The sequence below is a fragment of the Cyprinodon tularosa genome, unplaced genomic scaffold (genome assembly GCF_016077235.1).
Source record: "Cyprinodon tularosa strain WSP-4 unplaced genomic scaffold, ASM1607723v1 ctg666, whole genome shotgun sequence".
Taxonomy (NCBI): Eukaryota; Metazoa; Chordata; class Actinopteri; order Cyprinodontiformes; family Cyprinodontidae; genus Cyprinodon; species Cyprinodon tularosa.
The window spans coordinates 465,308-490,332 of NW_024039414.1; the positions used below are offsets into that span (position 1 = coordinate 465,308).

General features: G+C 38.0%; 1 protein-coding gene across 1 annotated transcript in view; it reads right to left on the reverse strand.

Moving 5' to 3' along the window:
- The window catches only part of LOC119771343 (F-box/WD repeat-containing protein 7-like), a 32,134-nt gene extending 7,669 nt beyond the window's left edge, over positions 1-24,465 (reverse strand). The window contains exons 1-8 of the mRNA XM_038267211.1: positions 24,208-24,465; positions 13,797-13,879; positions 12,359-12,494; positions 11,436-11,570; positions 11,227-11,350; positions 6,555-6,691; positions 6,361-6,474; positions 128-309 (exon numbers count right to left, since the gene is read on the reverse strand). Of these exons, the coding sequence (XP_038123139.1) occupies positions 128-309; positions 6,361-6,474; positions 6,555-6,691; positions 11,227-11,350; positions 11,436-11,570; positions 12,359-12,494; positions 13,797-13,879; positions 24,208-24,246 (950 nt within the window). The 5' untranslated portion in view covers positions 24,247-24,465. The remainder of the gene's footprint in view (positions 1-127; positions 310-6,360; positions 6,475-6,554; positions 6,692-11,226; positions 11,351-11,435; positions 11,571-12,358; positions 12,495-13,796; positions 13,880-24,207) is intronic.
- Positions 24,466-25,025: the final 560 nt, after the last annotated feature.

The following is a 25,025-nucleotide window of genomic DNA, read 5'->3' on the forward strand; positions in this document are numbered from 1 at the left end:
TGCATCAGCAGGTTACCATGGAGATAGGAAGCAGCTCCACAGTCCTGTGTCTGTGTGTGAGAGCGAGTCTTTTAGGGACCCTGTGGTTGTCATGGGGACGAGATGTTCCCGCATGTGCGTCACTTACCTGTTGCCGTGTAGGTGCATGCAACGCACGGTGGACGTGTGCCCGTACAAAGCATGCACGCACTCCCCGCTCTCGGCGTCCCACACCCGAAGCGTCCGGTCAGTGGAGCCGCTGATCACAGTGGTGCCGGTCATCTGACTGCACCACACGCCACCGGTGTGACCCGTCAACGTGCGCAGACACTGAGTGGCAGGGATGAGACGACGTTAGAGGAAATGATCCATCTTTAAAACCACGTTTAGAAGCAAAGCCAACATTTATGCTTTTTAACAGTCTTTTATAAAATGCAGCCTTTAATGAGAAATTAAACCTTTATTCTGTAAAAAAATGTTTTAATTGAAATATTTCTTTTTTGAAGTTGGTGAAGGTATCTGAATTAATTATCAACCTCTTCATGTTTCTGTAGATTGAAAATATAATTTGACTCAAAGATACTCTGAGCCACTCTAACACTTTATAGGGCAGTGAAATACTTATTATAAACCAAAATCATTGACAAAAAAATAACCTTAAAAAAAAGGTCAGTGTAATCACCAACAACAGTCACTTTCCCTAATCTGGTAAAAAAATAAATAAATAAAATAAAAAATAAAAATAATAATAATAATGTTATATATATCCATCCATCCATCCATTTTCTTTACACGCTTGTCCCAAGTGGGGTCGCGAGGGGGGCTGGTGCCTATCTCCAGCAGTATGTTATATATATTTATATATATTAGGGCTGTCAGTTTTAAAGCGTTATTAACGCGTTAACTGCTTTAGACTATAACGCTGACATTTTTTTTAACGCACGTTAATCGCGCATCAAAATTCACCCTCGGCGCTTTCCATAGCTTCAGGAACGCTAAGTTTTGGGAGAGACCGCAGCATAACAGACCTGTGCTTTGAATGAGCAAAAATGGCCAGCAGACAAGGTATCCTGAATGATACGTTTCATTTTAAAGTTATCCCAGAAGGCTGTCTTGACAAAACCTAAGTCCTATGTCTATGTTGTCCAGAAGAAACGAGCGTCTCACTGGCTTAGTGCCAACAAGACAAAGAAATTAATTAAGTCATGTGGAATGCACTGCTGCTGCAATTCCTGTTCAGACCAAAGGAATATTAAAGCATTTTGAAAATGTTCTACATGTAAAATGTTATGTTGTTGAGATGACTGCAAAGCCCAGTTATTGTAAATTCGTTTGATTTATTTATTATTTTGTGAGTAACTTCATTTTATTTGAATTAAGTCTGAATTTCATAACGGAATGTGCACTTTATTTTAACAGTACATCTTTATTTTTGTCCTATGTTTGAGAAAAAACGTAATTTTATGGAGTTCTTTGAAGTACTGTTTACTGTTCTGTAGTTTTGTAATTTTTTTACAATTTTTGAATAATTATTGGCCGGAATTTAAACCAGGATATTTTTATTCTAGTTTTTTAAAAGTGCTTTAAAAAAATAATAATAAAAAAAAACTTATTGTATAAGCAAGTTTTTTTACATTATTGCACATTTGCATTTTTTAAAATGCCCAAATAAAATAAATAAAATAAAAAGATAAAATATGCGATTAATTTGCGATTAATCTTGAGTTAACTGTTGATATTATGCGATTAATCGCGATTAAATTATTTTAAATAGTTTGACAGACCTAATATATATATATACAGAGAGAGTGCTTCAAGAAAATAATTGTGAAAACTTTAAAAAATAGAAAAATATTAAAGAAAAAAATTGAATTTACAACATAACCCTTTGAACATTAATGCTACATTAACTTATCAATTATAAATTCATTTTTCTTTTTACTGTTAAACGTAGCTCATAGACTTTTTACATTAACTTTTTAACTTTTTTATTTTTTTGCTTTTTAAGTTTAATTTCACAGGTAATTTTTTTAAAACTTCATTCTACAGAACGTAACATATTACACACTATAAGCAACATTAGATCTCTGTTGGTTTCCTATAAAGCTGTTACACAGAGATATAGGACAGAGGTGAACCCTGCAGACAACATATGACCATGAGCCTAATTATTAGTCAAAAATTTTATTATAAAGAGTAATTTATATTTATCAAGATACTGTCTTCATCATTGTTTAAATTGACCTGTAATAATTTTTTTTTTGCTGCATAGCAGGTGTAAAAGGAGCACTGATTTGAAGCATTTTATACAGACAGAAGGCAAACATATTGAACATAATTAAAATATACTGAAAAGAACAGAAGAAGATAAGGTAAAAAAGTATCAAAATGAACTTGACCTCCACAAAATATATAAAAAAACAGACTGAGAAAAGAAAAAAAAATGTCCCGCCTCTGTGAGTATTCGTCTTGCCACATTCTCCTCAAACCTGCGAGTTTGTGTCAATATTTATTTTATTTTCATAGCCGCAGTCGAAGGACGTGAGGACAGATAGAACCGGCTTTTATCTCATGAGTGTTGTGGTGGGGGTCGCCATGGCAACAGAGGGGGGGGGGGGAGAGACATAGGAGGTCACGTCGGCCTTCACTCGTCACGTTCTGATTCTGCTGTTTGTTTAAAAAAGGAGACGATGCTTGAAGCCCCGATGATGAAGCGTGCAGCTCTTCGTCACTTCGGGCTACAAATGAAGGCGTGTCTGTTTCCACCGGCAACAAAAACCAAAACACTGCAGACTCACTTCAGATTCCATCACCCACTGGACTGGAGTTCATTAAACCAACTTTGAATCATTTTGAATCCATACCCAAAATGCTGACCTTTAAAATCTAAGTATCTATAGATTGATGGTTGCTTCCAAAAAAGGTGGGAAGGTCCTCACAACATGGGTAATTAATGTGTACACAGTGGCAGGCCTGGACAGGGAGCAGGTGTGTCACCTGGAGGAATGTTCAACCGAAACCAGAAAGCATACCTGTTGGTTTTCCTTTAACTAAATGTTCATATCTAGGCATCGCTTTAATAATTCTATAACGGGAGTTTTTAAGGAGGCCTCAGCAGCAGAAATCTGTTCAAAAAAACATTTCAACCTTAAAAGCATCACAACGGACAGCTGTTATTATTTCAACATGTGAACTTTGAACTGAAACGGGAGAATAAACTCTGAACTCTCACCTGTCCTGATGGCGGGGGAAACCAAATGATACTGATCTGACTTTATGGTTGTTTTGAAATATGTTTTGCACATTTTTGGAATTGTTGGGATCCATAAACCAGTCCCCACCCTCTAACGACATGGCTTATCTTGACAGGGACTTTCCATGATTTAAATAAATACTATCACCAACAAGTCATGGGACTCAAATTCTATTCCTATGAACTTCAAGGTATAACATGAATTTTTCCTTTTATTTAAAAACAGCTCATTCATATACAATAAAATATGCTGTTAGTAATGATGTTAAAATAATATTAGAAAATACACTTATTATTTTTATCCTACAAAATAGAAAAGTACTAACCTAAATTTTAGGGTCAAAATTTAGTTCTTTGTTTTTTGTAAAGCTTTAACAGATTTAGAGATACCAATTTTGGCTAGTTTATGAGGGTTTTTTTTGGTCCCAATACCGATACTCGATACCTGGCTGCGCAGTATCGGCCGATACCGATACCATACCGATACCATCTGTTTGAAATGAATATGTGTGTGTGTATATATGAAAAACTGCACGGCAAAAAATCTAAATCTAGATAAGTCTTTTTTTTCATAAAATAAGTGCATTTGTTATTGAATCGAGGAGGTAAAAGAGACCATTTGCCAATGGAACAAGACAATTTACACTTAAAATAAGAAAACACAATTGCATTGTCTTATTTCAAGTGCATATTATCTAATTATCTTATTATAGGAGTAAAGATATTCATTCCATTGGCAAACTACCTCCTTTACCTACTCAAATTAAGGGTGAATACACTTAATTTAAGAAATTTTAACTTATTTCTAGATCGTTTTTGCAGTGTACTACTTAGATGTAAAATAATTGCCATCATGGTTTTGTCAAGCTTTGTGAAGCAGGAAAAAGACCGATACAAAGTGAATCCAGTAGAACTTTTTTATTCCCTACCCAGAATGGGCGACAATAGTTGAATAAAGTTTTGGCTCTCAAAATGGTATATACCGATACCGCCTTATTTGTTGGTACACGCCAATACCGATACCACCATTTTAGTGCTGGATCGGGACCCCGGCCCCGCCGTTTATATTTCCTGCTTTAAGATCAAAGTCAGAAATATTAGCTTTTCGCTGTGAGTACTTATTAGTTATATTAGCAGCAACACTGGGAATAAGAAAGCACACAGTGTTAAACAATGTTTCGTTCATTTGAAACGATAATATTTGGAGTTTTTAAACTGCTTTAGCATGGTTAGCAGAGTTAGCATTAACCTTTGAGTGTCAGTACCAAATATTTCTGTCACAGCAGCCCGCTGTCCCGACCAATAACAAATATGGCGCAAAAAGGGAAGAAGATAGAGAAGACTTTATGACCAGATGGTACTAATAAACACTATTGATTGATTGATATTATTTATCTTAGGATATGGAAGAGGCGGATTCCTAGATTTCATACTTGATTTTTTTTTAAAATATTAACAAATATTTAAAAAATGGATGAAAACATCACTGTCCCAATTTCCTATTTTAATTTTTAATAAAATGTATTTATTTTTATCCATGAGCTGGAAATGTCCCCAGATTAGATTGTAGAAATCTGGTCACCTTACTATAAAGTCTGCTGTAAGTGGACACAGTAGGCTTGTATGAGCTATGAGAAGAGCACATTTTAAACACGGTGTGCACGAGGAGAAATGGGCTCATGAATCTAGCATTTTTTTAAAGTGGAAATCCTCCAAAATACCTTTAAGTACCCCGTTAGCCTCAGTGGGTTAGTCGTCAGACTAGAGTCCTTAGACAGAAGAAGAGTTTTATTTTACATCTTCTCATTTTTCATGCTAATATGATATATTAATTACAATACGTATTTAATAGATAATGATATATGTTTCACGATAAAGATTTGTTTTCTCATCTACCTGCGCTCCCACTAGCGCCCCCTGGCGGCTCCCACTTTAACCACAGCCCTAGAGAATGTTGGTAGTTATATTAACTTGTGCATTTCTACAGCCCTGCCAACAATGTCGTATTTTTAACAAAGCAAATAGATAAAAAGTTAAAAGAGAGCCTTTCTCTGTCACATCTAAATTGAGAAAGCTTCCAGGACGGGAAGCGAAACGTCGTCAAACCTTGGAAACCAAATCCAGTGGATTGTTTTCTAAACTTTTACGGAAAGTCTCAGTGTTATATCAGCCTCATTTTTTTTAACAGCTTCCTACTACTTTAGATCTATCTCATTTTTTACTTTCCTCCCCCAGGACCGACTTCTACACAAAAGAGTGTTTCTTTCTTTCTTTTTTTCCAGCACCATGTATTGGATATTTTGTATAATGCATTCACTGATCTAAAAAAGATAAAAAGGAGACGGCGTACAGTCGCCTATTAAAAGAGATACTACAGAGGAGGGGTTGCTCTGAGGTACAGTTTGTTACATACAGCTTACGGTAATCAACTTGGTCCATCCTGGTATTTTTCACTTCATTGGAATAACTTTAATCCATAGATACAAGAAGATAGGGAGAATTTGGATGTATTAAACTCATAAATCTAACAAAAAATGTAAAGTTTCATACCAGTGATCAGTATGTACCTAACTCCTACTATTGAGAGTGACACTATATACCTATAGATGGAGAATGTCTATACTAAAGTGAGTTACCTTAAGGTAGAGGAGCTCAGCTCAGTTATTTCTGTTTCTTTTAAATCTTTCATTGCTTTTGAGGCGAAGTGAAAACGGGCTCAGAATATATTTATTTCATGTCTGTGTGTGTTTAAGGTTATGCAGGTGTTTGCTGCAGGATGAGACGGTACAAAGAAACAGCATGTGACTTTGAGCAAACACAGATGATCACTGTTAACTCTCTGTTCACCTTTAACACACATCCTATATAAGCTGTGCATTGAACCAACGGCGCTGCAGGCTGTGTGTGAGCTACTCTGTGTTTGTGTGCTTGCAGATGGTGTTTGAACAGCATTTCAGAGACACACCCGGACCAACACGACTGGTCCGTCTGCCTCCACTTTCTTCTGTTCTGCTCAGTGAAACCTGCCTCATTAAGGCCATAGAGGGCCTCAGCAATTATCCCAAACAGATGCATTGATTCGGGCTGAAAATGAAGCTGCAGTAAAGCTTTTATTCATCCCATCCTACCTTTCCAGTGATGGCCGACCACACTTTGAGCGTGTTGTCATCTGAACCGCTGACGATCAGGTCTCCGCTGAACTGGAGGCAAGTGATCACATGGTCATCGTGACCTTTTAGCACCTATAAAAACATGGGAGAGTCAGCCCCTCGCTTAATTGGCGCTTATAAAACTCTGTGATGTGAGCTGTGCTGAAAGGTACCATGGGTTCCCTCCTGTCCCCCTTCCTCCAGTTGGTCTCTATGCGATGCTGTCTAATGTAGGCAGATTTCCAAGGGCTGAATGAAGCGTCGGGATGCACACAGTCTCTGCGATGGTATGGCATTCTGTCTGATATACCTAAGGAGAGGAAATAAAACGATAAATCAAGGTCTTATGGCTGTAATGTTACTATAGAAGATATACCATAGTGACTCCAGAGAAAAGAAACACAAATTGTTTCAGCTGAGTCCTTCAAACAGGGATGTATTATGTGTACTATGTTAAGTGACAGCCAGTTCAGTCATTTTCTGTCTTTTCATCTCCAGGAATCATCTAAACTTCCCTTATTTAAAGCATTTTTTCTAGTGCTGTCAAAATTATCGCGTTATTATCGCGTTAACGCGAGGCCATTTTAACGGCGATAATTTTTTTAACGTGAGATTAACGCTATGTGGTTTTATGGTAAAATTTTCCAAATACATCCCGCTGCAGCCTGCGAGAAGGCGGGGCTATTTTCCCCCAGTCTATGCATTTCTCATAGGCTTCCAGAGCGGAGCTCCTCAAGGAAAAAAGACGCTCATACACTGGGTGACGCTAGTGCCTTTTCTTTAAGCCCCACCACCAACAAACAAGTTGAGTGTCTGGTAACTAGTAGCAACCTGAAATACGCTGAGAAAACAGATTACTGAGGGGAAATGGAATCTGCTACGGCACTCTTGCTGTCACAGGTCGGTATCGTGTGTGTGGGTGGGTGTGTCTGTGTGTGGGTGTGTGTGTGTTCTCATTTTTGTTAAGAGTCTGAAAAGTAACTTTCATAGACTACCTCCATCTAGTGATGTCGGTCTATTGATTTTGATGTATTGATTGAAAATTGTTCATTATTATCTTGGTTAATTAACATCTAATGTTAACTGTACTACATTTTATAGCAGTAGGGTAAAATGCTTGTCTTTGTTCAAAAGACTGTATTAACTGTAAAGACTGTCTTTTACATCAGCCTGTTTTCAGGGCCTTTTTTTTGGCTACATATTTGTTATTTTTTGCTACATGCCTCCCCATCTTCTTGCCATATGTTTTCTATGGCATAAATCAGTATCTGTGACCTGTTCTCATTTAAAAAAAAGAACATTGGCACGATTAAAATGCGATTAATCGCGAGTTAACTCAGGCATTGATGCGATTAATCGCGATTAAAAAAATTTAATCGATTGACAGCACTAATTTTTTCATTCACACATAAAAAAAAAAACTTCTTTAGGCTCCAACCTCTGATTAAAGCTGCCCGACTTCTGAAAGGTTGCAGCTGAAAGACCACCGCTGGGCTTTTTAGTCATCCTCTGAATGTTTAATAACAGTGTTATAAGTCTTCTGAAGCACAATTTGGAAAATGACTAATCAAACGACTGAAGTCAAAACATACATTTTAAATGTCCAACAAAATTCATTTTCAACAAAAATATCAAAATCTATGAATTGATTTATTACAAAATACTTTAATAAGCTTTTTTTTATGTTGTTGAATCTAATTTAATAGATGATCTGGCTTTAGGTTTTTATTTTAGGAGTATGTTGCGGACGTTGGTCACGAACGTGATCAGTGCTTTGTTATTCTAACTGACATCTGCTCACCCTACAGTATGCACAGTAGAAGTGTCTCTATACACAGGAGAACAAATTAATACATAAAAATATTAGACTGGAGCTTGTAAAGTCAAATGCTGTCACATAACTGGTCTACAAATTCGGCCTATTCAGGATTGGAGACATCCTAGCTAGTCTAGAGGTAAGCTAATAACTGTCGTAGGGTAGCAGCCTTTCCAACCGTTGCAGTTACTAATTCTCCTGAGAGGTGCCCGACTTTACACGAGTGAATAAAGTGAATGAGATTGGTCGTTTATCAATGGGGCGGGATTGTTGTGGCGGAAGGTTCACAAGCATGTTTGGTTGTGGCCAGTCTCTCGGAAGCATCTTGCTAACCAGTTAGCTTAATGCTAGCAGGTTCCCAATGGGAAATTCCATTGGGACCAAGTAGCACCAAATTGGTGACTTAGAAACGACACTGTCAAGGAACGCTATGGACAGCGGAAACATGCAAGAGGAGGAGAGTTTAATGTCTGAGGTCGTGGATGAGTCTCCTTCGTCATACATTTTTTATATAGAGGAGGAAAGCGGGACGAAGAAGCTTGGTTTGGTGTAGAAGGCTTCCAGCCGTACATGTTTGAGCCCTTGCCTCGCAACGCTGCCAGTTCTGTTAGCTCTACGCCTGCTGAAGACACAGACGTCCATCCCCGTGAACACTGGGACGGAACTCAATGGGAAAGGAAATTATTCCTAATTCTTTTTTCAACCGTTGCGTATATTAGCTGCGAGATATGAGTCAAGATGCTATGACTGAAAAAGTTTGATTGACAGATGACCGCTGATATATGATTGGCTGAATTTAGGTGTACAAGCTGACATATAACTAACTGGCCTGCATAAGATTACGGAAGAGAAAACACAGATTTTAAGACAGGATTATTTTGAAAATACAAATTTTCTAACTTTTGGGACAATATCGTGGGATAAAAAGTACATTTCTATACATGTTTAAGCCAGAATGATTTTACATTTCAATATGACTTCCCTACGACTTTAATTATGACTTATACAATAGCTAAAACTCACACATGATCTGGATAATTACCTAATTTTAGTTAATTGTTGGCATGAGGTTCACTTTAGGTACTAATTTCCTTAAAATATATGATTGGCCGAATTTAGGTGTACAAGCTGACGTATAACTAACTGGCCTGCATAAGAGAGCAAGAAAAAAAAAATTGGATAGGACAAAAGAAAAAGGAAATTTTCTAACTTTTGGGACAATATGGTCTTATAAAGAGTACATTTTGACATTTAAATATGACTTCCCTACGACTTTAACCTTAAAGCCAAGCATTAAAAAGCCTGTTATCTGACTTAACATTAATTAAACTTGTATTTATCATAATTTTTCACAAACATGTGGATGGAAGAACCTGCACTTGATAATTCCCTGCACTTTAATTTTTCTAATAATACAACTCCAACGCTTCATTAGCAGCTTTATTGATGACGCTAGCTTTTAAAGCTTTGATGTTGGGATTAAGATTTTGTTTTTTGCAAACATTTAAGCTAATTTTTTCCTGATTTAATGTGTTTTTGTTGTAAATGCTTTGAGCAAAACACCATCTGCTGTAGATTTAGTTTAGTTAGTTAGCTCTGGAGCGGTACATGAAAAGTTGCTCCATTAGTATGTAAATGGAATGGTGCTAATGAAGGCTAGCTGCATTTGTATTCTCACTGACTTCCTGAAAACAGCACCAGTGTTCCCAGTGGTATGGTGTGAGGGTTAATAATTAGCCTTATTTATGAAGCTGGTAGGCTGTAGTTAGCGCTGGCTTCATTAGTATGGCTGTGGTGTGGCGCTAATGTTAGGTAGCCTCATTGGTATGGCTGCTGAGCGCTGGCAGTGAATCTCGGCTGACTGGCTGAACGCCCAGCAGCCACTCACACACACACACTAACGCACACACTCATCCACTGCATTGCGCTGAATGAAATGGGAGTGATGGATTGCTGTATTAGCATGTTACCCCCAGGTTGGAAAGCATTTTACATCTAGAAAGTTTGCTTTTTTCACACTGATGTCATGCTTTTTTGGTTTTATCCTTTGAAAAAACATACTAGTTGCTTTGCTTTGAGGACACATGAAAACAGACCGCATTAACGCTGCTTTACAGTAAATGTGTACGTTTAAATAAACCACTTTACTTCCCTTCTAAAGGCTATGAATGCGTTTGTTTACGGTGCATTTCTATCTGCATTTTACTAAACTCTGCCAAGACTGTTTTAGGAAAATATTCCATTTACTATAAGTACATCTGGCAAAGGCTAATGATTTTACAGTTTTTTAGATCATCGTTTTAAGATAATCGTTTTCATCATTTGGAATTATTTTAAATTTATTCCTATTATGGTTCAGGAATTCATAAAAAAGGATTTGAAACTATTTCTTTTCATGATAATAATACATAAATACAAAATAAAGAGTTAAAGCCTCAGAAATAACACTATTTTCAATTGGAATTTTCATCTTTTTACAGATGAATCATTTATAAGGTGGTTTAAATAGTGAAAAAAGAAATTAGACTGGAAAATTTCTGAAGAAGAGGTGAGGTTTTAACTAGACATGCACCGATCCGATACGTTGATCAGATATCGGCCCTGACTTTGACTAATAAGATCCAATCCAGTGCACTTTACATAGAACTGTTATTTCTATCTTTTTCATGCTTATTTGTTAATTAATAATAATAAAAAAACCCTTTATATTTGTGCTTATTTGCTACCTTTCATTTAACTATGTTTATTTCAAAGCTAAAGCTTTCACTCACATGGCAAGACATGATTCATTAATTCAGCAGTTAAATTCAATCGATATCAAATATCGGTCAATATGCTGAGCAAAGGTACTGGTATCGGATTGGATCAGAAAACTGGATCGGTGCGTCTCTAGTTCTAAAGAAAAACTAGCATTTTTGTTTTAATTAAAATCCCTTAAAAAGAAGAATATAACAAGAAAATAATGCAATTAGGTTAGAGAGCAAATAAAATCAATGTAATGAGGTTTAAGTCTAGTCTGAAGTGTTTACCTTCCTCGCGGCATTTCTCCCTCCACAGCAGGTTGTCCTCAGCCAAAATCCTCCAGTACCTGCAGGTCTGCGCGGCCTGCAGCAGGTCGCTCGGAGCGAGGAAGGTGAGCACGTACAGGGCCAGCTGCAGACACAAGCAAAAACAGCAATAAAACAGCGCGTTCTGTCACAGAGTCTGAGGAATCCTGCTCCCGTTTCCGAGGCTGTACCTCTTTGGGCAGCAGAGATATGAAGTCTCTCTGGAACTGAGGCTCGATGACCTGCATCATGTGCTTCACCTGGCTGGTCTCACAGCGGTCAATCAGCTCATCCAGAGCCAAGAGCCTCTCTGGGCCGCTCCACGTCTGCAGACAGACAGAAAGGAGGAGAGAAAGGGATGATGGTCAGAGTCAGTTTAAGGACTTCTTTTGTTTGAATCCTTTTTTCAATTTACTAATAAGTCTTTTCTATTTGCTTATATCCATTAGTGAATTACTATTTTCTTTGTTCAGCTGTCTTTCATTTCTTTGCTATTGGTTCATTATATTTGTATCTGAACTTGTTTGATCTTCTTCTTGAAGCTACATAATAAAGGGTCCATAGGTTTTTTTTTTTCATTTACTCTGTGTGCAGATGAGTCCTTTTATGTGAGTTTTTTGTCTTCATGTTTTTCTTTAGTAGTTGCATCAGGACAACTTGCAGGCACTACCCAGATGCTTCTCTGTTTGCGTGCACCGAGCGGAAGGCGCACACAAAGTTACGCCGAAAAAGAGAATGCAGATAATGAAGAAATGTGGATGCATTTTGCAGTGCTGCAGGACAGGAGAGGTGGAGTCTCAGCTCAAAGCCGAGTGAGTCATCCACCATGCAGCTACAGCCCAAAGAAAAAAAAAGAAAAAGAAAAAGGGAAAGACCTTCAGAAAGCCTTCAGAACTGTTGATTAAAAGATGACAAGAAAGTGCGACTGTTTGGAAACATGACGTAAGCAACAAAGGGTGGATTGATTTCAGTATTTAATCAGAGCTTTTAATCCACAGAGGTGAAAATGACCAAACCAAGTGTTTTAAATCTGCTTGTTTAAAAAAATATTAAGCTTCCTGATCATTTAACTGATGCTAAATGTAGTAGAAAAATAATAAATCAGGACTTAAACCTGAAAAGTAAGAAGCCAGTCTTGCAGTCCAGAAGGAGGCGGGCCGGAGTTGACCCGTCGCCGCTGAGCTGAATGGCCATTCGCCAGCCGCAGGTCCCCGAACGTCGTGGGCGTGGCCTGAGCCAGACTGGAGGGACTGCAGGGTTAAAAAAAAATAAATACATTATGATGCCCATGTATGATTTACAGCATCTTGTAGTGTCTAAAACTTCATCAAGCTTTCTTTCCCGATCAAAATAGAACAAAATTCAGTTTATTCAATCAGGATTGTATATGAGAGATTAACAATTAGTACTGCATGATTGTGAAGAAGTAAAAGAAGGAAGTTGTCTTTTAAAAAGAAAAAAAATTTAACTGTGAAAAGTGTGTTGTGCATTTGTGTTCAGCTGTCCCCGAATCAAAAACTTACATTTCATTGCAGTTTCAGCTGCAAGAACTGAGTGATATCTTTAGCCGCTTTTGCACGTCTAATAAGTGGATATTTATTTGATTTTTCATTGCAAACTAGCTCTAGTCTAGATTGGATTGGATGGAAAGTGTCTATTTCCCTTCGTTTTTAATTTTTCCCATAGATCTGGAATTTTACTAGGCCATTCTAACACATAAATGAGTTTAAATGAGGAAATCTGAGTCTTAAAACTTTAACCGCCTCAGACAGGTGTGTGTCTTTTTCTAGAATTGTTCACATCCTGTCCGGCAGACAAAAAGCAATCCCACAGCATGATGCTGCCACTTCCATGCTTTACGGAGGGTTATTATGGGTCACTTTCTGAAGTGGCTTGTTGCAAACTGCAAACAGAACCGTTAGAACGTTAGCTTCCCTTCCTGCAACATGTATGAAGTGCAATAACCTGAGGGTTCTCTAAACTTGTTAGATTCGACCAACTAAGCTTTGAATCTCTGCTGCTTCTCTATAATCATCAGGAGCTTCTTTGCTGCGTCTCTGATGGATGTTCTTCCTGCCCCGCCTCTCAGTTTAAGAAGACGGTCTGAGACATAATTACATGTGCAAACTTTATTTAATAATAAGGAGGCTTCTGAAGGGAATTGATCATGGGGATGAATCCAAATGAACACCACACTGGTCTGATTGTTCAGAAAAGGAAACTTTTCTTTGGTAACTCCACAAATATTTACTCCTTGGTTTATAATAAAGATTTGGTGGCTGTAACAAAACAAAATCTGATGAAATCAAAGATAAAGTACGGTGGCCCTGAAGTGCAAACTGCAACTACAAATCTAAAAGCGCAACTACATAAAGCAAAGCGCAACTAGTTGCAGTTTGCACTTCAGGGCCACCGTAATAAAGACTATTGGTAACTTTAAAAACTCAGAGAATAAACTTCATAGTTTGATGAGAAGACAATATCTTACAGTAGATCCCATCTTTTTGTGGATAGGTTGAGGTGATAAAGCCCTTCCCTATCAGCTGCGTTACCTGAGGTATCCGTTTCCCTTGCAGTGCTTCTTTCCTGAGGGGAACGGTCGGCCATCTGGACCATGATCCAGCTTCCTCTTCATCTGAAGTTAACAAACACAAAGTCTGAGAAAACAACTCAGAAAAACTCAGCAGGTTGTAAAAAATGGTAACAATATCATATGTTTATCACACAAAATGAAGAATAACATCAAAAATTGAATTTATTACCAATTTTCTGAGGTGATATTTCTGTATCAGATCATTTAAATCAATGTCGACACTCAGACGCTGTATCTGGACACAACTCTACTAATAAGGTTTCAGTGCAAAGTTTGTCACATATTTACCATTGTAATTTTTAGAATTATAGGTTAATTTCACACCGAAAGAATACCTCAGAAAACCCTAGAATATTTTCATACTGGATTATTTATCTATTTAACAATCATCTGTGATTCTATTGAGAAAGTTCAATAGAATGTTGAGGTTGAAAAAGGTGAATTTCTCGTGTTCATAAAATATATTTTGAATGCCTTCAATCACTTAGGATTTTTTTTATCCCAATTTTGTTGAGTGTTAAATATTTTCTTGGGTATTTATATTAATTCAGTTTATTTCTATAGCGCCAATTCACAACACATGTCATCTCAGGGCACTTTACGTTTCACTACATCATCCAGTGAAATTGATTCAAAGTTTTCTATCTAAGGAAAACCAGTTGATTGCATCAACTTGAAGGCAATCCCCTACACTAAGCATGCTTGTAGCGACAGAGGAGAGGAAAAACTCCCTTTTAACAGGAAGAAACTTCCAGCAGAATCAGGTTCAGTGTGAGCGGCCATCTGCTGAGGCCGACTGGGGTTCAAGGAGACAGAAGCAGAGACACAAAAAGCAAGCTGTGTGTTTCCCTGTCCAGGAAACACACAGCCAGGCAGACGAGCTCCGAGCCAGTTCCCATATCAGAGGATTAAGAGAGCACATCCAGCCAGTCACAGTCAGAGAAACAGGACTACACTGGAAAAACAGGCCGATCTCCAGGATCTATAAACAAAGGTGTTGATGGCAGCAGCACAGCTGATCTCCATGATGGGGTCACAGCCAAACAGGAACATATCAAATGTTAGTAACATGAAACTAAATGATTGCATAATTAGCTCTTCAGGAAATGTCCCCTACGTGATCCAACCTCCACCAATCAAAGCAAATAGATTTCTTTGGGCATTTGCAAACTTTCAACAAGACTGATTGATATTAGGGATGGAACGGTTTATGAAAACCATCTGAACCGTTCGGTTGGACTGTCTCGGTTCGATTCGCGTGTGTTGCGTTCGGTTCATGCGCTGCTCCTTTTTATCATAGGCTAAGCGTTTACACTCCAGAGCAGAAGGTGGCGGTACTGCGACCAAACCCAACTACCAGTAGTAAACAAGAAGAAGAAGAAGCAAAGCAGCTTAGCCGGATGTAGCAGGGGAAAAAATCAGTTGTTGTGGAGAATTGTGTGGGAATGGCGAGTGGGAAAGAACAGGAGTTGGAAGACGCGCCAGCAGCACTTTATAGGTCTGCTGTATGGGAGCGCTTTGCATTTAGAGTGACCTACGATGACGGCGGAAAGAAAGTTGTGGAGAAAAGTGCAACAGTGTGCAAGCATTGTGCAACACGTTTTGTTTATGCTAACAGCAATATGACCAACAAGTCATGCTAACAATCAACATATACCGAAAACCGTGACCATCCCTAATAAATATATGATTCAATAGTGTCCAAATATTTTTTTAACCTTCATTTTAAATGTTTTTTTTAATAACCGCATTTTTTTTTAACCATATTAAATTTTTTCTTACTTTTGTTTGACCAACCATAATGTTTCTGATCAATAAACAAATTTTATTCTATGACAAAAAAAGTTAAATATGAACAAAGATGTCTTCAAATTCAAACAAGGATTTTTTAAAATAAGAACTACCTGAACTGGCCTGATGATGTGTAAAAATCTAATCAAGCTTCCCTTTAGAGTACATTCGCCTGATTAATGTCTGCTAGTATGAATCCTTTAAACAGAACAGGTCTTGCAGCATGAAGTTGCTTAAAAGAGCTCAAAAAACAACAACTTTAAGGAATTCAAAGAACCGTGGACATCCATCAGAACATTTTGGAAGCTTTGCATCCTGACCTCCTTCTGCAAAAGTTCATAAAACAACAAACTTCCACTCTTGGTCTGGTTTAATTCTTCAGGACCTTGATCAACAGTCTTGGTTGATAGAACCATGAAGGAGAACACCAAGCCTTTAATAGTGCATCTCTAAAAATAAAGCACACTTGGTTATCTGGCAGAGGGGGGGGGGGGGAGTTATGGTCTAGTGGTTAGAGCAGGAAGCTTGCATCCTGGGAAACTGTAAGCTCCCTGCTTTAACTCCAACAGACTGCCACTCTAAGCTCCCCTGGGGCTGCACAATGGCAGCTCAACGCTCCCTAAGGGGGGAGATTAAACGTTGGGAAAATGTCATTGGAAATTGCAAAGTTACAATCCCAAAATAAAGAAGATAATAATAAAAATCCAAAGCTAAAGCACTATGCTGCCTTTGAATGGCTCCTAAACAAACCTTCCCTCAAGGTTTGGGAGTGTCCTAGTCAAAGTCTGAAGCGTTTTTTACTCAAAATGACCCACAGAGTCCTTTAAGTAAACCCACAGAGATTTAAAAGACAGTTATCACACATGTTTGATGCATCCTAGGGTGGCACCACCAGTTCACACATAGTAAGGTCAGTTCAGAGGGCTTCTGTAGCTTAGTAAATAAAGAAAACACCACAGTGTATTTGACTGTGCAGGTAAAAAAAAGGGACTTTAATGAAATATTTGCATTAAATAGCCCCAAGGTCAGAGATGGAGGTGCAAGAAGCAGGATACAAGCACTAATTCCAGGGTCGATTTTAAGAATTTAACACATTGCAGGGGGAAATCTGTAGTGGAAGAAGTTGGCCAGTTTCTGTAAACATCTGTGGGTTTCAGAAACAAAAAGACCAGAACAGCTGCTGCAGAGTCCAGAGGTAACAGGGAGCTGCAGATAAACCGTTTCTGCTGGAGACACCCACGCTGAGAGGGGGAACACACAAACACAGCCACCCGGAGGTCTGACTCAGCCTGCCGTCTCCCTCCTCTGAGAGTCTCTCTCTCTCAGCCAGTGAATGAACGCAGGAATGCAGAAAATCGGAGGAATGTCGCCGGTGCAGCGCTGCTTTAAAATAGAGCTAACAGGCGGCTAAACGCACACGAATATATTTCATTCAGGATCTGCTTTTTATTCCCAGACTCTCTGGCTTTCAGCAACAGATGTCACATCTGTGGCAATTCTGCTAAAAAAAAAAGAAAAAAAAACTTGACTTTGTGGTAAAAACCAAAAGAATGCGTTTCCTGTTAAAACCAGAATAACCCAGTCCTGATGTTTTAACTCTGGTGCTGCCAGAGCTGAAGCCTCTCTGCAGAGAGAGCCCACAGTTATCAGTCCAGGTTATGCAGCGACCTCACTGCGAACCGAGTCGACAGGCAGGCCTTTCATTCAACTACAAACATGCACCACATCCTAATGTCCCTGCTGCTGTTAAACCAACATTATTCCTACAGTATGAAGATAAAACCGTCAGATTTTGAGTCATTTCTCTAGATTAGTGCTGCCTTATCTCTTAGAATTAGAGATGCATCAGTCAAGGCTTTTTAAGATTCCTGGTTTGCTAAATATATGTTGTGAGAAGAGAAATGAGCAGCCATGTTTACTGATAGAAGTGGTAGATAGATAGATGAAAGATAGAAGATACAAGAGTATGGATCAAAGGTTGCTCCCCTAACATTCATCAGACTTTTATTTGTGTTTATTTGTTTATAGATTTAGGAAAAAGAGGTTAAAAAAACAATTTTTTTTTAATTTTGCTGATCTGAAAATGAATCATAAGAGCCAATCATGAGTAAATAGTTTGATCTCTGTCTGATTTCAATTTCTAAAGCTACACTATTTTGGGATTTAAAGCAATAATAATGAAAAATCATAAATTGCTACAACTATTTTTAATTTTTAGTAGTGTTGCACCGATACCGATACCAGTATCGGACGGGGCGCCGATACTGCCCTAAAATGCTGGTATCGCTATCAGTGAGTACCAACAAATAGAGCACCGATACCATTTTGAGAGCCATAAGTTTATTCAACTATTGTCACCCATTCCAGGTAGGCAATAAAACGTTCTACTGGATTCACTTTGTATTAGATTTTTTCCTGCTTCACAAAGGTAGGCAGTAGCTTGACAAAGCCGTGATGGCAATTATTTTACGTTATTATGGTATCGGTATCGGCCGATACTGCACAGCCAGGTATCGGGTATCAGTATCGGAGCCAAAAAATGGCATCGGCGCAACACTAATTTTTAGGCATTTTGTTGATTTAAAAAGCCAATCTAAGCATTACAGGCCCCATCAATGAGCGGCATCACTTCCCTCCATCATCTAAATATTGGGATCCTAAAGGCCCAGTTGTCCTATTGAACAGATATTGACTAATTCCATGAGAAGCAGTTTTTTTGTTTATACTTATTTTTTATTGAACATTTCTGAACACACACAGTGGAGAGGCAACAATACATTCAACTTCATATACAATGTTGGAGAACCGTGTCCATATTTATCTGGATACAAGAATTAGGGATGCACGATATAATCGGCCCCCTATCGGTATCGGCCTTAAAACTGAATATCGGACATCGGCCACCCCACCGATATTTTTTAACCCGATATTTGATCAGATCTGAGTTTCTAAAGTCTAAAAAAAAAAAAAAATACTACTTCTTCTTCCTCAAAAACTTATTTTTTACAGACTTAAAAACTTCTGAAGACGAGGGAAAAAATATTGATACATTAAAATATCACAATATCTTCATATGCTGATATATTGCCATTTAAAAACACCATATCAATCTCTTTTACTAATGAAATATTGCTATATGTCATCGTTATGCTACGAAATCCCCCGAAAATTCACGAGATTTTGCCATATTTTTATATGTTGATATATTGACGCGGTATCGATCTATTTTACTAACAAAATCTCACAAGAATTTGCAAAATATCACGAGAGTTTGTAACAGAACGATGAAATTTCACGAGATTTTGAAAGTAAAATAGATCGATACCGAATTTTTAAAAATCTATTTGATATCAGCATATGAAAATATATTTGAGTATATTATTTTTCAAAGTGTCAGAAATGGATAACAAAACTGCTATTTTCAATGACTACTTATTTTTGTCCAGCTTTAACATCGGTATCGATATCGGTTATCGGCTACATGAGTTTTAAAGGAATAGTACACGCAAAACATGATTAGCCTTCATTTTCTACTCACCCCCATGCTGAACAACACTTTGGAGTACTTTTTTGATATCTCAAATGCATCTGGAGATCTGGGAGGCTTCTTGCTGTCTGCTGACATTCAAATAATGGAGGTCTATGGTGCCCGAGACAGAAAGGTCCATAAAAGTCCACAAAAAACGTGTCAATATTCCTCCATACTGCTCTTCCAATGTATTCCAAGTGTCCTGAGTGGGTAGCATCCAGAATTTACTCGAAACAAAGTCATTTAGAATGTTTTTAGAGCATAAACAGTAGTGTATAGGATTTCCTGAAAGCGCGCGCCGGCGCGTTCATGACGCTACAGAAGCCGGCAGACCAAACCAGATGAAAGTGCGCATTCAGCGTCTGCTCTGACGATAATGCAAGCGTAGAAGAAGAAATGTGCAAAGAAAGAAACAACGAAAGAAAAATGTCTGAGGACTTCAGTGTTGAGGAAGAGCATGAGTTCTTTGCCGAGCTGAATGCGCACTTTCATCTGGTTTGGTCTGCCGCGGTTTCCATAGACTCGTGAGCGCGCATGTGCGCGCTTTCAGGAAATCCTATACACTACTGTTTATGCTCTAAAAACATTCTAAATGACTTCGTTTCGAGTAAATTCTGGATGCTACCAACTCAGGACACTTGGAATACATTGGACGAGCAGTATGGAGGAATATTGACACGTTTTTGTGGACTTTTATGGACCTTTCTGCCTCAGGCGCCATAGACCTCCATTATTTGAATGTCAGCAGACAGCAAGAAGCCTCCCAGATCTCCAGATGCATTTGAGATATCAAAAAAGTACTACAGAGTGTTGTTCAGCATGGGGGTGAGTAGAAAATGAAGGCTAATCATGTTTTGGGTGTACTATTCCTTTAAAATATCGGCATATCGATATCGGCCAAAATCCCAACATCGTGCATCCATAACAAGAATGGTATTCTCCTCCTCTGTAGTCGCTCCATTTTTCCCATTTAACATCAATCTTGTCCTCCTGCAATCTCAGTCTATGTGTGATTTTCTCCATTACAAAAATCTCTTCCCCAATGCTCATCCACTGCTCCACCGCGGGGGAGTCTTGTCTATACCATAGATTTGTGATGGTTTTCCTTTATGCTGAAAGTAATATTTTTAGCAGGTATTCATCATCCTTTTGAATCACATCGTGTGTGAGGCATCCTAGATAAAGTGTTTTACATGATGTGGGTATTCCATAACCCAATATGTTTTTCAAAATAAGGCAAACATTATGTCAGTATGTGGTTAGCTTTTGACAAGACCAGAATATGTGCGTGTTGCCTTCATCAGTCTGGCCACAGAGTCTCCAGCATGGCTGTGAACTGGATAACATCCTGGTCCTGATCTTTGGTGTCATACAAAATCTAATCATGTTTTTCCAATTAAATTCCCTCCACACACGAGAGCAGGTGGCTGTGCATTAGGGGTGGGTATCGCCAAAGAAGTCACGATTCAATTCGAATCACGATTCAGAGGCCACGATGCGATTCTATCATGATGGATCACGATACTTGAATTATTGCGATGCATTGCAATATTTTCTCCTCCATGTTTTGTTTCTGAATGACTTGGCGCAGCCGGAAATGCTTGTGACACAAGGCAGCGTGCGTCAACACATCCGCAGCGACATCTACTGGACTGGAAGTTGTATTCCACTTGTTTTTGGCTGATGTTCGCCAACCATTCATGCAATTTTGTTTATTAATTTTTTTTTAATTAATAATCGATACTTGGCATCAAGAATCGATGCAGTAGATCACAAAAATTAGAATCACGATGCATCATCATGACGATTATTTTGCACACCCCTACTGTGCATTGTATTTTACAAATTTAAAACCATTCCTCCCTGCTTATGTGTTCCTTCAATTCGTCCTCCCATTTTACTTTAACGTACATGGTAGATGTCTTCCTGCCTGTTATCAGTCCCTGGTACAGTGCTGAAATAATTCGTAATGTATTCCCCTCATAGGCCTTATGAAATATCTCTATTATTTTACTTCCGTTGGTTTTTATCTCTTTCTCATAATAATCTTTATTTTCATATTTTCCCTTTAAGTTATTGAAGCTCAGCAGTTTGCCCTTTTCAGTCGAGAAGCAGATTTTTTTTTTTTTTTTTTTTTTCCCTTTTTTCCAGCAAGAATAACTAATTTTCCAAAGCATATTTTTTTATGTTAAAGTTTTGGTATCAACAAAGTATTTCAAGATTAAATTGAATGCAAATGTAACTGATTTTGTCAGTTTTCAGAAGACTAGGCTTATATAAAACCGGGGGGACAGCCATGTTTTTACATTTAATGCATCTCACCTTAAGGTTATCACTTGCAGGTTTTTGTAAAGATCAATGAGCAGCAGATAAAAGAAAGAGTTGTGATGCTTTGTACTTCATACAGGATCTAAGCCGTGAAGATTACATCAGCTGAACTCTCTAAAACCCCAATTCCTGAGGGAAAAACTCATATTTCCAAAGCTTTAATCTTAACTTCTGCAGCTTTTTAAACTTAAAAAAACAGCTGCATGGCTTTATTTTGCTGATAAAATTCAGATTAATTCAGATTCTTCTCTACAGTTTTCAATAGTGTTTATTACATCTATATGATTTATTTCTATTTGATCATGTTTAGTCCTTATAACAGGATTTTACCAACTTACAGTGAGCTGATCTCCATTTTTCTTTGCATTTCTGTGCAAACAGCATGTTTGCAAGAGTTTAATCTGGTGGTTTGCATCAGCAGAGACTAACAAGCAACAGATAATCACATGTCGCCTGAATCCAGTTCATCTTTGTGAGGTTTGACCTAAACCGAGCAGATTATAGATGCTGTAATTTGCAGGGTTTCCACGCAGCAGAGTTCAGATTTGAGTCTTTCATCTCAGAGACGATAGTATGACCAGGCGCTAAGTCAGAGCTGGAGATAGAAGCCTGTAATAAAGCATCTTTTTCATTATTTCAAACACTTGTATTCCTGCAGTTTGGGGGTATGATGAGACATTTACCTGGAAATATCACGATTACAGCGGCTCTATCTTGTAATAATCCTCCTACAGCAAGAAAAACCTGCACTTTACAGCTTTAATCGCGTAGATCAAAGCTCTTAGAAAAGGCAATAAGATTTAAATTAGATTTTATATTATTCTCAACCTGTGTTAAGCGGTTAAGCAGATGGGTGGGGCAAAAAGGCTATGCTGAGTTTCATTTGTAAAAACTTTGTTTTATAGGATTAAAGCGTATTATCTGGGATGATAAATGCATGAAAAATATTCGAGCCTAATTGGACACAGTGGACATTTTTTCTGATGTTAGACTGAAACGATGCAAAGTGCTGCAGCTGCAATTTGAGATATTAATTTTATCTGCAGGGATGGCTTAAATCTGGAATCTTTGAAGCTATAAATTGAAGGGTTTATTCCACGTTTTATGTTCTTCTGTTTGAATCAGGAGGCATAGCTCTTTCCTTTGTGTCTTTATATGAGAGAAAAGGCTGAATATTGACATTTTAACTATGCTCTAAAGCTTTAAAGAGCCTTACTGTGCTTTAAACATATTTCTATGAGTTCTATTTATGTTTCCCCGATGCATTTTATCAAAAATAATTGAGTTCTTTATGATTAAATTGATTTTTTTAGTTGAACCATAACATTTTAGAGGTAAAGTTAAGTTAGAAGCACAAAGAAATTTCATTTGGTAGCAAAGTTACCATTTTTAGCTGAGAAATAAGTTCTATTACAGCTGAATTTTTCCAGAATATTGACCAAAAACAATCCAAATAGTAGCAGAGATATCCCTCTTGACAGAACAAATCCATTGGATCTACATGTTATTTTCAGAGAAGAGCAGAAAAATAGTCTTTTCTTAAGATTTAATGTCGAAGCTTCAGGTTTTAAAGAGCAGCTTTGCTTTAATTACTTTTTTAAATGTATTTTTGTTTTACTTTAAGACAAAATGTTCCAGAAAATGAAAGAAATTGGATCCAAACAATCAAACTAAACTACTCAGAGCTATTTTCTCCCTTCTCATTACCTTTTCTGATGGGTAAATGAAGTTATAAATTTAGCCTAATCGGGACTTAATCTCAAAAATTTTACCTCCATCCTTTCTAATGATGTTAACAAGACAGAAAGGTACAGCTAGTCCCTTTTTAAATGGTTTGAAATAGAGTAGGACTCTACATACATATACTTGAAAGGTTAGAACAGGTTTAAGTAATCAAAAAATATTCAAAAGAAAAGTAATAAAAATAGGAAAATAACAGAAAAGAAAAGCATTTATATAAAATCATGGATATCGGCTACAGTTACAAAGAATATTGAGTAAAATATTGATCCTCTTTTTAACATTTTGCTCATAAATCAAAGCCACAAGTATACAGCTTTGATGATGTTTCTATTAGTTATACACAAATTAAATCTGATAAAGAAATGTGATATTCTTTTTAAATATATATTTTTCTGATCACTCCAATCTAACAGGAAGGGTTAACAGTGTCAGTAGATGTTCCATAATTAACCCCATTTATTCAGGAAAGCAAGAAGTTAAGTTTAAATGGTTCATTATTTTTATTTAGAGTTTAAAAGGATTAATTAATATGAAATACACATTTTCTCAAAACTTTGAACGCATCATCTTGTGATATAAAAGGAGATGATGATAGTTTCCTATATACTGATGTTCAGAGCTGATATCATTAATTGAACTGATGGTTTTTAATTGATGCAGCACATCTGATCAATTGGACCCGGTGGTTACGGTGTCCTGTAAGGTCCAATCAGAAGATGATAGCCAGTAATCAGTGACTCAGAGCATCGGGCAGGCTGCATGAAGCCACAACCTCTCTCTCTCTCTCTCTCTCTCTCTCTCTCCTGGTTCCGCAGTGGTCCAGTCACGTGCACGCGGACACCACCACGTGCACGCGCCGCACTGTCAGAAGCAGAAACGCCTCGTCATCCGGCCGGTGCACGAGCCGGACAACCTTCTAGTTCCCTGAATTGACACGCGGCCAAAGCACTGCCCCCTCCGATCGATAACAGACTCTCACCTTGTAGAAGATGAGCTTCAGGGTGCCGTAGAAACCCATGGCCGCAGAACCGGACCGATGAGCCGGGAAACACGCAGAAATACACAGACAAACAGTGAAACACGCAGATCCACGGTCGGACACGTCACTGATCCATCAGCGGGATCGGTGGGCTGATGAGAGTCCACGCAGAGCTCAGCTCGAGCTGTGGCTGCTGCTGCTTCAGGATCCACGGAGAGCCCTGCTCTCTCTCTCTCTCTGTTCTGGATCTATGTGGCTTGACCTCCGACAGGAACACGCAGGGACATGCCTCCCTCTGCCGCGTGCTACAGAGGGGTGGAGCCGCGTGCACGGACCGTGTGTGTGTGTGTGTGTGTGTAATGCAGGGTTATACTTGAGCAATGAACATAGAAAACACTTTACTCATATATTTACCTTTAGATGACATCATGGTTGACTAAATGTTTACTTTACTATTGGCTTTCTATTCATCTTAGAGATTTATAGCAATTTACTAAATACATTTTTTATTTTCTTCCCAGATAAAATGAAATCTCAATAGATTGGAATATAACTCTAAATGCAAAATAACAGATTATACAAAATGCATATAATTTATTACATGAGAAAACTCAAAATTCAGAAAATTTGACAGCAAATTAACAACTTTTCAAAATGTTTTCTTATGTGAAACAGAAATAATAGATGGAGAAAGATCGTTGTTAAAAGGAGCTGGCTTGTTATGCAGTGAGATTAATGAAAAGTTGAGTGGAAGGAAGAAAGTTTGGTAGGGCAGTCTTAAATTGAGAGCTGTGATTAGAGCATCGAGACCAGGGTCA